The sequence below is a fragment of the Megascapheus bottae genome, chromosome 18 (genome assembly GCF_031878675.1).
Source record: "Megascapheus bottae isolate mThoBot1 chromosome 18, mThoBot2.hap1, whole genome shotgun sequence".
Lineage (NCBI taxonomy): Eukaryota > Metazoa > Chordata > Mammalia > Rodentia > Geomyidae > Megascapheus > Megascapheus bottae.
The window spans coordinates 19208288-19224139 of NC_143526.1; the positions used below are offsets into that span (position 1 = coordinate 19208288).

The window sequence follows — 15852 nt, forward strand, 5'->3', positions numbered from 1 at the left end:
ATTTATCCCGCATAGGAGGTGATACTGTCTGTAATGTCTTAGTGTCTTTGGTTTTTCTGGCTGTTACCTCTTTTTTTTTCCCCCAGTTAGCATGAGCATCAACATATTCCATAGAAGGAAAACAGTGATGTGGCTTGGATTAGGAACAGAAGGAAAGAGAAATGATCTCTCTGTTGCATTTAGCTTTCATCCCATTCAGATCTTACCTCAGAATTCAGTTAAGGAGCTCTGTTTCAGTCTTCAATCACATCAGGGCAACTTGGCACTGTTAGTTGGATTGGAAGTTGCTACTTGGGAAAAGAATGGTTTGATTAAGCCTAGAAAATGTGGCCCATTATTTTTCCCAGGAAAGCAAGGACCTTAGGTTTTCTTTTTCAATGATTTGGATGACAATTGATAGTGTATTCTTTCAGCCTACACCAGTAATGTACTTTTCAAAAGAATGCCTTTAGTACCTTAATGCCCTTCATTGATTTATGAAATATGTCCCCTCGCTACACTAATATAAATACTTCCAAGTTGCAGTCCCTCTGAAGCTCATTTTAAAAAGCTGCCAGCTAATAATCTATCTTTAGATTTGTTCCTTTGCCAATTTCCTAATGAATTATGTATGGCTAACCTCTTTTGGTTACATAAGGGCTATTCAGCTAAGTTGACATTTGTCCCCATATAACTCTGCATACCTCCATTGAGATTATGTCACCTTTTCCCTCAGGCACTATTTTCCCCTTCTTCTGTCCTTTCCACATCAGTCATCATAGCCTTGCAATTTGCCCATGCAGCACATCACTACCAAAATAAGCCCTGGATAACAGCAACAACAAACATAGTCCATACATTCTTGTCAAGAAAAACCTCCAAGCCTGAAAAAAAAAAAGGAAAAGGAAAAATAAACCTTCAAACCTGGAAAGTTTAGTTTACAAATTTAAAATCACCCCAATGAAATTCTGCTGAAGCCAAAGAAAATTTTTTAATCAAAAAGGAAGAATACAATTGAAATCTCTGTGTCTGGGAAAAGTATTAACTCTTTACCCCCAAATAATTTGCAAAAACCATGTTTTCGATCTAAAATTCTTGTCTGACTAGCCAGAAGAAGCTTCAGACTGAGTTCATCAATCATTTTCCTGGTATGAAGTATCTTGACTAACTAGTGTGCTTCGTTTCTCTTCCTATATACAGCTTTATAAAGGTGTCTGTGAACTAGGCCACTGGGCTGAAAAATTCCTGACAGCCTACTTTGCCTATAAGGATGGTGATATAGATTCTTCTCTTGTTCAGTATGCACTGCTTGCAGAAATGGGGTATGAAGTAGCTCAAAGCAATTCAGCATTCATTTTGGAATCTAGTAAGATAAGTTAAAATTCTCTGTAATTCCCCAGTCATACCTATGCATATGTGACTTTACCATAGATGCACTTTTAGACTCCTTAGTGGAATGTTTCCTTGTTTTTCAGAAAAGGCCAACATTCTTGAGAAAGAGAAGATGTATCCAATGGCACTTCTCTTATGGAATCGAGCAGCTGTTCAAGGTATAAAATCTAGATTAAGAAAATAAGCACAGCCAGGCCCGGTGGTTCATTCCTGTAATCCTAGCTACTCAGGAGGCTGAGATCTGAGGATCAAGATTCAAAGCCAGCCCAGGCACAAAAGAACCTGAGACTCTTATCTCCAATTAGCCTCTAGAAAACGGGTAGTGGGGCTTGGCTCAAGGGTAGGGTGGTAGCCTTGAGCTGAAGAGCTTAGGGACATCACTCAGGCATGGTTCAAGCCCCATGACCCACCAAAAAAAAAAAAGCACATACCTGGTCCCTGATTAGTCACTAAATAATTTGGTTCAGCTATGTTATTTTGTGCATAGGTGTACAGGTACAGAATATCAGGTAGGTGGCACCATATTGATGTTAGAGGTCATTTCTGGGCATTCTCATTATTCTTAAAGTCCTGTGGTTTAGCAAATCTTAGGAAATTTTCTATGGTTCTGCCTCCATGGCACTAGACCTGTTGTTTGAAACATTATAAGTTACACAAGAAAACAGTTATCTTGTTCTGGCTTCAGTCACTCATTTGCTGATTTGTTTATGAAATTAATCAGTGACATGACCTATGACTCTGAGTTTATGGGCAAAATTAATTATATATCTAAGTCTCAGTTGATTTCTTTTTGAAAAATGTATAGATTACAACAAAGTTCAGATCTTTACTATAGCTATTAGTTTGTTAGAATTAAAACAAAACAAAGTAGAGATGAATAGTAATAACCTTTCCCTTGACTGGAGTTCTCATGTCCATTTGTGTGCATTGATGTCACTTGTGGTAAAGAATATGAAATAATATTACCAGGAATAGCATTGACAGGTGGCATTTGCATTATTATGCTTCTCCCAAATTTCTCCCTAAAATTACAGTATTAAGAGCACAGAGATGTTGCAAAGCTGTCAGAATTGGCTTTTGGATATGTGAGGAACCCACATAATAAGACCAATTTTACTTCCAATTACTTGTTCTAAAAATCATGCTATGGCCAAATCATTCTTTTAAGCAGGAAGTAAGAGTATAAAAAATGATTTTCAACTGCTGCTAATATGAGGCAAAAGAAAAAAGTCACAGTGTTGCTTTCTCAGATCCAGCTGAGCTGGTAAAGCAGCAACAAGCCATCACTGTGATTTTAGTGAGAAATTCTGTGTTTAATAAAATGCAATAAAGACCTTATTTGGAGTGGGGAAAACCACACTAGCAATCTGTCAGCTATGGCAACTCAGCTCAGTTGCAACAAATGCATGTTTATTTCAGACTAGGAAATGGTGTGGAAATTGGATCAAGGAAAAGAGAAATTGAAAATGAGAAAAACATGAATATTAAACAGAATTCCCTCAGTCTTAAAAAAAAAGAGTCGCTGTGCTAAAAATAATTATGTGTCACAAAAGGTTGGGAATAAGTATCTCCAAAGATATGGCTGCTGAGTAGCTCTTTTGGGGTAAGGAAATCTCATAATGGAATTTTCCTGCTAATCACTCACTATTGGTCTCTTTTAGCTGTTGCTTCATGTAAAGAGGGTATTGACACATCAGCATGCAGTCATCTGTCTTGTAATTGTGAAATTAAAGCAGGAGTCCTACTGTCAATTAATCCACAGATAAACCTGTCAGGCTTAGTGAGTCCCCCTCATTAGAGTAGAACTGAATCTTTGAAGAACAAGCTTGTTCACTGCCCTCTCTTCTCAGAGAGGGCACTTGGCTTGTAAGCTTGAAAATGCACCAAAGTTCTCTATTCCCATAGAGTTATGATTCCTTGAGTCAAAGGATGGTGAAAATAACTTTATTACACAAAGGGATACATTCCAAAGGATTTTAGGCCCTTTCTAGGTTAAATAAGGAGAAAATGTTGCAATTAGTCCTGTATCACTTATATTTAGTACTTCCTCTTTTCCAAAGATTCCTAGACTATGATGAATTGGTTACAGCTAAGATTGGGGTTTGAACTCAGGGCTATGCAAGCACTCTACCACCTGAACCACACCACCAGCCCTTTCTAATTTGGTCATTTTTTAAAAAAAAATTAAGGTCTGATGCTTTTGCTGCAGTTTGGTCTCCTCCCCCTGTGTAGCTGGGATTATAGATATGAGTCACCACACCAAGCTCACTTACTTTTCTGTCACAAACACATGGGCTCCCTTCCTCTTACAAGTCATTTCTAAGAGAAAGGTGACCTCCAGTGAAAGACTGGGAGTAAAACTCTGGAGATAGGGAGTTACACAACACAATTTTGAAAAGGTTTAGTGTGAATTCATAGAAGATATTCTATCCTGTTTGAATGGATAGTGGGGTTGACTTGGGACAGAAGAAGTGGGTAATGTAAAAGAGTAGACCTGCAACAATGAATTCTAAGAATGGGAGGAAATGGAATCAGTCTCCCAGGAGTTTACCTACCCCTAAGAAATGAATTTAGGGCTGGGCGCACTAGTGGTTTATGCCTATAATCCTAACTACTCAGGAGGCTGAGAGCTGAGGATCATGGTTCAAAGCTAGCACAGGCAGAAAAGTCCATAAAACTCTTATTCACAATAAGCTACTCAAAAAAGCCAGAAGTGGTGCTGTGGCTCAAGTGGTAGAGTGCTTGCCTTGAGCAAAGAGCTCAGGGACATGGCCCAGGCCATGAGTTCAAGTACCACAACCAAATTCAACAACAAAAGAAATGAATTTAAAAGGTAAAATCTTATATTCATATATAACATTCAGGCTGTAATTATATGCATATAATCTTTAAATTATATTTTTATTATCTTTAAGTAGATGTACAAAGGAATTACCATTGAACAATTAGTTTATAAATATAGTGCATCTTGATGATGTCACCCCTTTTTCAATCTCCTCATCAATTTTCTTAGTTTCCCAGGGTACACATTGAACATTATGACTGTATCCTCCTCCCCGTCTTCATTTGTCTACTTTTCTTTTCCTCCCCTCTCCCTCCCATTTTTCATTTTTCTTTTTACAGATCATTAGACTGAGAATAACACTTGAGTTATAATTTTTCTTCTCTTTCTAATATTTCTCCAGGCAATGCATTTGCTAGAGTAAAAATTGGAGATTACCATTATTATGGCTATGGAACTAAGAAAGACTACCAAACTGCAGCTACACATTACAGCATTGCAGCTGACAAATATCACAGTGCACAAGCCATGTTCAATCTGGCTTATATGTATGAACATGGCTTAGGTATTGCAAAGGTAAGTACATTGGTTTAACTCTAGCAATGCCAGATGGATAGGAAGAGAAAATCCATAAATGTTTTGAATTCTGTTAATACCATCAGTGTAGAGGAAGGAAGGAGAAGATTTAGCATTTGCTGAGTCTTATGTCAATATATATTATTAATACTATTTTTCTCCTAGGAATCCTATGAGGGTATATCATTTTCTCGATTTACGTCAAGGACATAAATAATAAATAGCAGAAATCTAGCCTAGGCCAATTTGAGTCATAAGTTCCTACTTTTCTCCCAGCATACCTTTTTCCATGGGCCTTGTTTCTATTCCTCTCCTCCTAGAGCCGTTTTGTCCACTGATATTTCCACTGACTTCCAAGTCCTCTGTAATAGAGGACAAAGTGGAATGAGGACAGTACTCGAAACTGAGGTGACACTATGTCAGAAATGTCTTACAGAGCAACTAACATTCCCATAACAGTGTGCTGGGTATCCTATGAAGGCCCAAGAGAATAAATGCATATTCATTAATGAAAGAGCACTAACATTACGAGATGCTATTGGGGAAACCCCCTAATCAGTGAGTCTAATTAACCACAGGATGGCATCAAGGTCTGACAGGATAAACAAGTTGTGTTAAATGTCAATGATGATAATCATTGGGCTAGGTGTGATATGTGCACTGTCTTTTAAATCACACAGTCTGTTGGTGAAGCACTGTAATTGTCCTAAATGTATGAATCAAGCTAAGATTACAGAGCTCATTGGTGGAAGGGTCAGAGCTTTAACCCAAACCTGTGTGATACTCAGATATTTTAGGAGAGGAAAACATGGGCTCTTGACTAAGTTAGTCTTAGTGCACATGAATGTATTTATCTTCAGCGTTTATATTCCTAAATGCATTTCTAGAATAAAATAATGTGGAGAATATTGGATATTTTATGCTCTTGTTTTCTTTTCAGTTGTGCTAGTACTAATTGGAGAATTATCGGTAGGAAATTTCCTCTCAAAGAACTGCAAAAACAGTGCACACTGGCAGCCAAAGGAGACTTCTCTAGGTGGCAATTATCCAGAACCCCAATGTCTTGTTCTTCCCCGCAGCCTGCCTTTTTGACAAATACTATTCATCAGTTTTGGCACCCTAGACAGTAGAAAAGATATCAAATCCAAATCCAAGCCTGTTTCCTCCATTCCTAGCAGTGGTAAGCCACCTGTGTTTATAAAAAAAAATGGAAGGAGAACAGACTGGACCAAGTAGCTAAATTGGATGATCTGTTGGATGTTACTTAGCAACTCTTAGTAGCTTCCCACTGTCACCTTATCAGTATAACAGAACTAATGATACCTGGTCTGGCCTTCACTTCGAAGATAAAATGAATGAACAAGGCTTTGTGAAAGAGCTTTGTAGTCAAATGCGGGGAAATCACTGATATTTAGATCAGAAGGCAATCCTGAGCAACTGCTAAGGAAGAGGCTTCTATTAAGATTAAAGCTTGTATTCACAATTCCTCACACAAAACATAATAACCCAAGATGAGTTTTGTTTATGAAAGGCATGGAAATGCCTCATTCCAGGTGTTAAATTCAAGCTGGCTCTCCTATCCTGTGTGATTCAAAAAGCACTCAGTCTTCCGACAGCATCATCCTCATTACAAGAAGACCATATTTGTCTTGAATCCTTGGAGGTATCCTGTCAGTACACAGGAACTACATACAGAGCAGGAGAGATACTGCCTGCCAGGTCCTGCTGGCCAGTCATGTTGGAGGATTTGGTTTTCCTTCTTAGTCACCAAGAATGTCTCTGCTAGTCATCGTCTTCACAATGTCAAACAGTAGCTGTTGATACAAACAGGAAAAAAGTTTCTCTCTGACCACTTCCCTATTCTTTTCTGCTAGGATTCTTGTTAAATTATGAATAGTTTGCTTTGATCAATATATCTTAGATGAGATTTGTTTTGTTTTGTGTTGTTTTGCTTCCCCACCTCCCTTTTTTTCTTTACTTTTTGATTTAGTGAATGAAAAACCACTACCTTTAATCTTAGCCATTAGAGAAATAAGGATCCAGAAACAAAGTTTCAAGATTAATTCTTGTCATCTCATAGTCACATTAACTAGGAAATTCAAGTAAAATAAAAAATCCTGCTAATTTAAATCCCAAAAGTTACTGCAATGGAAGTAAATGAGCCTAGGAGAAGACACCATCCAAGCTCTTGTCCTCTTTCGTGTAAACCAATGAAAACAATGAGTGTAATATTACTGGAGTTTCTCTGAGAATCAAATATGACTATTATTTAAGACCTCTAGGTATTTAAGACATGCAGGGAGGAAAGTGAGGTATAAATCATGGCTTGGAAAATCAGTGTAAAAATCTGGGTCATTGTTGTTTGCATCTGTCTTTAGGAAAGGAACGTAGGATTATAGTGATGAGAACTAGTTATTCTCGTAGCTTCACTAACCACTACTTTGCTCAGTGAGTTGTTTGACCTAAATGGATTCAGGACTGAATGAGTCTTATTTATGAGAACACCAAATGGTTTCCCTCATTTCTCATAATTAGTATAAACCTTGGACTCTTCTAACAAAGGTTTACAATAAGGCAAAACCTAGATACATAAGGTCATATAGGATGAGGCTAAATGAAAGGACCTCAGGATACAGAAATAAGAGCCATATAAGGTGTGACTGTTGTTCTTAATGTGCTATGTTATTTCTCATCTCTTTTGCTGTCCCTTGGTTATCTCATATTGTTATAGTATCTTATCTTGTTATCTGATATATTGTATATGTTTATTTGAAATAGGATAGGGAAGGGGGAAACAAGATAGGGAGGTGGGGGAGGGAAATGGGGACAAAAACATGAGAAGGGGTAGCAATGATTGTTAAGTAATTCACCTTATATCTGGAGAATATAATGTAACCCTTCTATTAATTACAATAAAAATAAATAAGAATAAAAAGCAAAGTACTAAACATGTTAAGGATATGAAAATTAATTTTATGGAATAGGAGATAATTAAGATACTCATATTCTATACTAAAATATATAGTAAGTATGAGAAATACATAATAACCATTTTTAAAAGGAAGAAAGCATATAATAACTATCCTACAGTAAGACAAAAAGGAAAAATTATAATTTGGAATAAATGTCACTTTGCATATACTTATCTAGTCAGTCTATAAATATTCAGACTAGATGTAAATATAGACTATATATATTATATAGAGACTATGTATCTAGACTAAATAAATAGACTAGATTTAAATATAGAGACTATATATAGACTTAGTCTATATTGTATCTAGTCTATAGTCTCTATTACATATACTCTATGTATTATATATAGTTTCTCTCCATATATATATATGTATTAACTTATAAAATTTATAAAACCACTGAATGTTTTCCAGTAGAAGATATGGATTATTATATAGTAGTGTATATCTGGTACCTACTGTGTCAGTGGATTAAAAGCAGACAATATGAATTTCAATTCTCACTCAGCACTTAAGTGCTATAAGAATTTAAGTAACTTAACCCCTCTGTACTTCTTCCAAACATAGTTGATATCACCTTCCCTACAGAATTGTCATGATGATTAAATCGCATTGGGGATTGGCACAAATAAATACTGAATAAGTATTAGTCATCTCCATGATATACAATAAGATATGAAAATATTATTCAAGTCAGGTTCTGGTAGCTCATGCCTATAACCCTAGCTACTTAGAAGGCTGAGATCTGAGGATTGTGGTTTGACACTAGACTGGGCAGAAAAGCTCATGAGACTTTTATCTCCAACTATTAGAAAACTGGAAGTGGTGCTGTGGCTCAAAGTGACAGAGGGCTGTTCTTGAGAAAAAGAGCTCATGGACGGTATCCAGGACCTGAGTTCAAGCCCCACAATCAACAATAACAACAAAAATAAAAGCAGACAATAATACATTACGCAGGGTGAAAAAAATCCCTAAATTAAAGAAACAAACATACAAAAGATAGAACAATGTCTGTAAAAGTAGCAGTTATCTCTCTATAGTGGGAATGTGGGTGGCTTTATTTCCTCAGTTATTCAGTTCTGTAATTTCAAAACTTCCCCTAATTTACATAGGGCATATACAAAATAAGACCATGACATTTTATTATTTTAAGAACTACTTTTCCATTTACATCATCTGTCTCAGTACAAGAAATTTTTTTATGACACTCAAACATTTGGGACCATAGAATAGTTGCATCAGGTAATTGAACCATTTTCCTAAACTAGGAATTTGGTTGCTAGATAGTTCTGAATCTTTGAACTACAGCAAACTGTTTTGAATATTAAGCAATACTTTGGCACACCTGACATTTTACTTGGAATTTAGTTAGGTTACTTAAAAATAAAAAAGTCTTCAGGATAGTTTCTATAAACCCCTATATCACTGAATTCAGTTAATATGCCATAGACCGGTGAAACATAAGGATTATACTATGAAATGGAATTCTCATTTACAGAGTCTGACCATCTTTAATGAACACTATTTATCAAGAAGACATTTTTTGTTTGAATGATTTGGGGTTGGTTTTTAATTTTTTTTTTGATGTTAGTTATTTTTCAGTGATCTACCACTTGAGCCATAGCACCACTTCCAGCTTTTTCTGTGCATGTGGAATTAGGAATTGAACCCAGGGCTCTGTGCATGCTAGGTGAGCACTCTACCACTAGGCCACACTCTTGGCCTGCCTTTTGTTTTTTCTAGATGGTTTCAGACCATGGTTCTCTTATGTATACCTCTTGTATGGCTTTGCTCACAGGATTTCACTGTCATTTTCAGATTTGTTGCTGTTGTTGTTGTTGTTGTTGTTGTTGTTGAATGGTGGCGTCTCAAACCACAATCATCCAGGAATCTCTGCTTTCAGAGTAGCTGGGATTACAGGTATAAAGCACTTTACTCACCTTGATTTGAACTTATTACTAAATAAGATTTTTTTTAACGAAGGATCATTTCTAGAGTTTAGCAATAAACTTTATTTTATGAGTTGTTCTAATTGGGCAGTATCATTTGGAAATTTGTCTGGAACTTTTTAAACATTTTCACATCCTACTCTACTCCAAATTTTGAGGCCTGCTGGGCAGAGGGAAAGCTCATTCCACTTTAGTAGTGTTTCTTGATTTTTTTTTCTATTTCCTAGTAACAGAACTAGCAGAGCTTGTGCCTCAAGAAGTAACCTCACAGTGACTAATTTAAAAAAGAATGACTTCGGGCCAAGGTACCGGTGGCTCATGCCTGTAATCCTAGCTGAAATCTGAGGATCACAGTTCAAAGCCAGCCTGAGCACCAAAGTCTGTGAGACTCTTAGCTCCAATTAACCACTAGACAACCAGAAGTGGTGCTATGGCTCAACGTGGTAAAGTACTAGCCTTGAGCTGAAAAGCTCAGGGACAGCACTCAACCCAGAGTTCAAGCACCATAACTGACACATATACAAAATAAATAAAAAGAAGGAAGAAAGGAAAGAAAGAAGGAAGGAAGGAAGGAAGACTGTGATACTGACAAAGCTAACTTTCCCCAAAAGTTGCATTTCACTCAAGCTGCCTTTCCCATGTGGGGCTAACACAGCTGTTACAATCAGCAGAGTGCTATCATAAGACTATTCACTGAATATATTAGAATTAGAGCTTTTACATTTATTTTCTCTGTTGCCAGAAATATTTGTTCCAGTCTCCTAAAATTTAAGCAAAAACATGCCTCTTTCGCCAACAAATCTATTTACCAGACTTCAAAGCTATGGATTTTTTTTTTTTTGTCAGTGGTGGGGCTTGAACTCTGGGCTTAGGCATTGTCCCTGAGCTCTTCAGCTCAAGGCTAATGTTCTACTACTTTTTTTTTTTTGCCAGTCCTGGGCTTTAGCTCAGGGTCTGAGCACTGTCCTTGGACTTTCTCAAGGCTAGAGCTCTACCACTTGAGCCTCAGCACTTCTGGCTTGTTTTGTTCTGTGTATGTGGTACTGAGGAATCGAACCCGTCTTTGTGCATGCTAGGCAAGCACTCTACCACTAGGCCAAACTCCCGGCCTAATGCTCTATCACGTTGACCATAGTGCCTCTTCCCATTTTCTGGTGGTTAAGTGGAGATAAGTCTCATAGAAGCCTAGGGCATAGCCTAGTGGTAGTGTACTTGCCTAGCCTGTATGAAGCCTTGGGTTTGATTCCTCAGTGCCACGTAAACAGAAAAGGCCAGGAGTGGAGCTGTGGCTCAAGTGGCAGAGCACTAGTCTGTGCAAGGACAGTACCTAAGCCCTGAGTTCAAGCCCCAGGACTGGTAAAAAAAAAAAAAAGTCTCATGGACTTTTGTCCCCAGGTTGGCCTTGAACTATGACTCTCAGGTTTCAGCCTCCCTGAGTAGCTAGGAGCCACGAGCGCCTGGCTAAGAAATGTTAACCTGGTATATTGTATATAGGTTTACTTGTTTATTCAAAATAAGGAAGGGAAGGAGGGAAAACAAGATGATTAGGAGTGAGTAGGGGGAGAGAAACGGGAACAAAAACATGAGAAGGGATATCAATGTGCAAGATGTACCTGTATGTAACTGTAACCCCTCTATACATTATCCCGACAATAAAATAAATTCTTCTAAAACTATAAAAAAAGAAATGACATAACACCACTGACAGAAGACACTACTCAAGAAACAGGTTTAGCAGAGGCCTCCAGGGCTCTGTTGAAGCCTAGGTGCTGGAGCCAACAGAAAATAACATATTTGGATGGCAGTTCATAAAACAATTTTCCTCTTACCTTTCTTTGGAAGTGATTCATGGTCAGTCAAGCAAAACACTTTCAGGACACCTCAACCTTGACAAGTAACACACCTTAGCCTTCTCACCAGTTTCACAAAGCAAAAATAAAGCAAGCATAATAAGCCACAGAAAGTGGCTCTGCCATTATCTAATTTTATCAGAAAAAAGTCCCTGACAATATATTATTATGTCATTTGAGGAATCAAGTTCCAACCCAAGAGCCAAAATATTATATTCTCTCATTCTATAAAGTATTGTTGAAGACTACTACACAATACAGGCACTTTATTAAGACCTTGTCTTCAAGGACTTACAAATAAATTCATAACTTCAGGTAAGATAAATATGATGGTGATCACTATAAATAATTGTTATTGTTCCTTAATTACCTACATTTGTGTCTATTTTAGGAAACTGTGCCTTAGTATCTAATGATCTCTATCCCTTTCTCTGAAATCACAAGTATAAAGAGCTGGTCCAAGTTATCCAAGAAAGCTTTTTAAGGCTTGTCTTAGTTTCTTTGTAATACGTATTTAATGGCTTAAAACAGCATATATTTATTATTACATGGTTTCTGTAGATCAAAAGTCTTGGTGGTCTAAGTAGGTCCTCTGTATAGGGTATCACATGACAAAAATCAAAGTTGTATTCTTCACAGGAGGTTCTAGGAAGAATCTTCTCTCAAGCTCATTCAGGTAGTTGGTTGGCTGAATTTAAGATGTATGATCAAGGATTTTGTTTCCTTGCTAGCTGTGTGAATTTCTTCTCATTTTTCCCTTGTGGCCTCTTCCAGAATGTTGAGTTGAACCTCTGGTTTTCTTCTTCATTGTAGACATAGTTCTATTTAAAGGCTCATGTAATTATATGATAACCATCTGAATGCATAGGATACTCTAGTTTAAGATCTATAACCTTAATTACATTTTCAAAAGCCCTTTTGCCATATGATTTACCTTCAAGGTTCTAGAGATGAAAGCATGGTCATCTTTAGGGAACCACTCTGCCAAACATAAATTATGGCATTTCTAACAATGGTTTCTTTTTATCTTTCAAGAACCTGTAGCTAATGAGGACTGGCTGTTGTTCTATTTCTAGGACATCCACTTGGCCAGAAGATTGTATGACATGGCTGCTCAAACAAGTCCAGATGCTCACATACCTGTGTTTTTTGCCCTTATGAAACTGGAAACTATGCATTTGCTCCGAGACATCCTGTTTTTTAATGTGAGTGTGTCTCAAATAGGCCCTGAGGCTCTGGAATTCCAATAAGTAACTCTAAGGGACTCTGAGGCCCATCATAAAAAGAGAATTTTTTTGGATGGCTTTCCCTTGATAAGTAGCATTCACTCATATTTACCATGCAGAGCAGCTTTACGTGTTATGTTGAGTATGTGTTGGCACTTTGTAGTACATCCAATGAATTCATTTGATAGATATTTTTTTCAGCACAAACTATGTTCAAAGCCTTAAGTGAAATAACGTGCTATATATACTTGTTCAAAACACAGCTCTTGCCATCAAAAATCTCAGACTGGTAAGCAGATGGCAGGTAGCAAATGGTACCACAAAGAGCTACAATTTGAAATGAATTTGAAATAAAATTTTATAAATCCTGGAGGTTATTCCAATGGTAGTAGCTAAGCCCTCTCTAAGAGCTATAAACCTACAAAGATTGTCTCTTCCAAGACTGCAGGAAGCTAAGGAGAATTGATGATATCTGCTGGTGGTGGGAGGTGAATAAGGAGATGATGGATCTGAATACAGTGGTAATTTGGAACTTTTTTTTTAACCCAAATGTCACTTGTCAACAGTTTACAATGAGATGGAAATGGATGAAACTGGACAACACCGTTGGACCATACTGGGATTTATTTGTGATTGGCCTACTTGTTGCCACCCTCATCTTTTTGCTTAGAAATCGTTATAGGTAGGCTCTGGATGATCCAAAAATGTGATCATGGGTTTATGTTAAGCTATCCTCAAAATTAAAGAATTTCCTCAACCAAATCAAGAACCTGCTTGCAGATTTTTCACCCAAGCCTGTAACAGGAAGTAGACAGAGCTTGAGACCTGTCCTAAAGAAATAACTTCAGAGACATGTTGTAGTGTAGTGGTGTATGCCTGTAATCCTAGCTATGATGGGATAAGGAAAATATAGGAGGATTACTGTCCAAGGCAAGCCAGGGCAAAAAGCACAAGATACTATCTCAAGAACACTAAAAAGAAGGGATGAGGTATGGCCAAATGGTAGAATGCTTATCTAGTAAGCATAATGTCTCAGTCCAAGATCCTGTGCTCTCCCCCTGCCAGGAAAAAAAACAAACAAACAAAAAAAACAGAGAGGAAAATCAACTTTATACTTGTAGGAGAGGTTGTGAACTCATTAAGACATGGTTACAAACTTGTCATCCTGGTGACAAAGACCACTATTTTCATGTTATTCAAGGGCTGCTTCCTCAGAAATATCCTTTCTTTTCAACAGGGCAGCTGGGTTTCTTGTTTCCTACAGATATACCAAACAGGAATATAGACACATCAGAAGTTGATAAGGGGCTAGGAGTGTAGCCTAATGGTGGAGTGCTCATCTAGCATGTATGAAGCCCTGGGTTCTATTCCTTGGTATCATATACACAGAAAAAAATCAGAAGTGGTGCTGTGGCTCAAGTGGCAGAGTACTAGTCTTGAGCAAAATGTATCCAAGGATAGTGCCTGCACCCTGAGTTCAAGCACCAAAACTGGCAAAAAAAACCAAAAACAACAACAACAAAAAAACACCAAAAACCCCCAAAACAAACAATAACAACAACAAAAAATTTGATAGACAAAATTTTCAAATAAGTCTTGCACAAATAGATCTTTAGCAATAATCCTGTGAGCCACTGAAATGCTAATGAATACCTTATCATGTATTGCCTAGAAAGGAAGGAGTTGGAGCCATTAAGGGAAATGACATCATTTTTCTAGGCATACGTGAAAAGGTTAGGTTCTATGGCTCCCCTGATAAGCAAATCCAGGACCTAGGCTTGGGAGAAAAAGGAGGATGGGTGGGCAAGGACAGTGCAAGAGGCTGTGATTTATGTTGAAGGTCAGGCTTAAATCCCAGCCCCCCCCAAACTTTCTAGCTGTTAGACCTCTCTAGTCTTAGATTCTTGACCCGTCATGTGGGAAGAATAATTTGTATTTTAGAGAGCTGCTATAAAGATTAAATGAGACAATGTATGTAAGAGGATTACCATAAGCCCTGACATCAAGAATAAGCCCCTTACAGGGTTGCTTTGACTACTTTTTAAAAACTTATGGCAACAAAAGGCACAGTGGCTCAAGTCTGTAATTCTAGCTACTTGAGAGGTGCAAATTAGATATAGATCAGATTCTGCATAAAAGTTCACGAGCCCCCATCTCAACCAATGATGACACATCATGTGCTAGCCTTTTATCTCAAGCTAGAAGGGAAGTACGATGGTCAGGCACACTGATGAAGGGACACACCAAACGAGAAGGTTGGAGTCAAAACCAGCCATATCATAAGCAAGACTTTATCTTGAAAATAACCAGGGGGGGAAGAGTGGTAGGAGAGCTCAATTGGTAGAGTACCTATTTTTAGCAAACACGAGGCCTTGGGTTCAAACCTCAGTACTACAAAATAAATAAATAAATAAATAAATAAACTTTAAAAAGTCACAAATCAATCTATGTCCTGTATTTATTCTCTAGCCAAAACATGGAGTACCTTGATAGGAAATTATTCTGCTTGCCTATTCAAAAAAAAGTCCAACTTAAGGACAAAAAGTTCCTTTTTTTTTTAATTTGTTTTTTGTTTTGTTTTTGTTTTGCCAGTCCTGGGGCTTGAACTCAGGGCCTGCGCATTGTCCTTGGACACTTTTTGCTCAAGGATAGAGCTCTGCCATTTGAGCCACAGCACCACTTCCAGCTTTTTCTGTGTATGTGGTACCAGGGAATGGAACTCAGGGCTTTGTGCATGCTAGGAGAGCACACTTTCATTAGGCCATGTTCCTAGCCCAGAAGAGTTCCTTTTTAAGTAATGGGGAGTAGTTCAAGATGATCACAGAACTTGGAAGAATATGTAGGACAGATTTTGAACACAGGAGTGGTTTAGGAGTTTAGTGACTAAAATGTCCATTTCTAGGACTCTTCTTCAACGTGATCACCAAAGCAGTTCTTTCACCCTGGGGACAGCTTCAAGATGACTCAACAAGAATGTAAGAGCTTTTGCCTATAAGCCATCATTATTTTCCCATTATGACAAAATACCATCTTGTACTGTTCTCCATGTCATTGAACAAACGGAGCACACTGACCCATGGCAAATATACAGGGACTCTTCCAAGATTCATTCTTAAAAGTACT

The 15852-nt window shown here is 37.6% G+C and overlaps 1 protein-coding gene across 3 annotated transcripts in view; it reads left to right on the forward strand.

Moving 5' to 3' along the window:
• Sel1l2 (SEL1L2 adaptor subunit of SYVN1 ubiquitin ligase) overlaps window positions 1–13476 on the forward strand; it is an 83968-nt gene extending 70492 nt beyond the window's left edge. For all 3 annotated transcript variants that reach the window (XM_090351975.1, XM_090351977.1, XM_090351976.1), the window contains 5 exons: window positions 1180–1345; window positions 1455–1529; window positions 4557–4729; window positions 12580–12708; window positions 13296–13476. In XM_090351975.1, the coding sequence (XP_090208101.1) occupies window positions 1180–1345; window positions 1455–1529; window positions 4557–4729; window positions 12580–12708; window positions 13296–13415 (663 nt within the window). In that variant the 3' untranslated portion in view covers window positions 13416–13476. The remainder of the gene's footprint in view (window positions 1–1179; window positions 1346–1454; window positions 1530–4556; window positions 4730–12579; window positions 12709–13295) is intronic.
• The last annotated feature ends 2376 nt before the right edge of the window (window positions 13477–15852 follow it).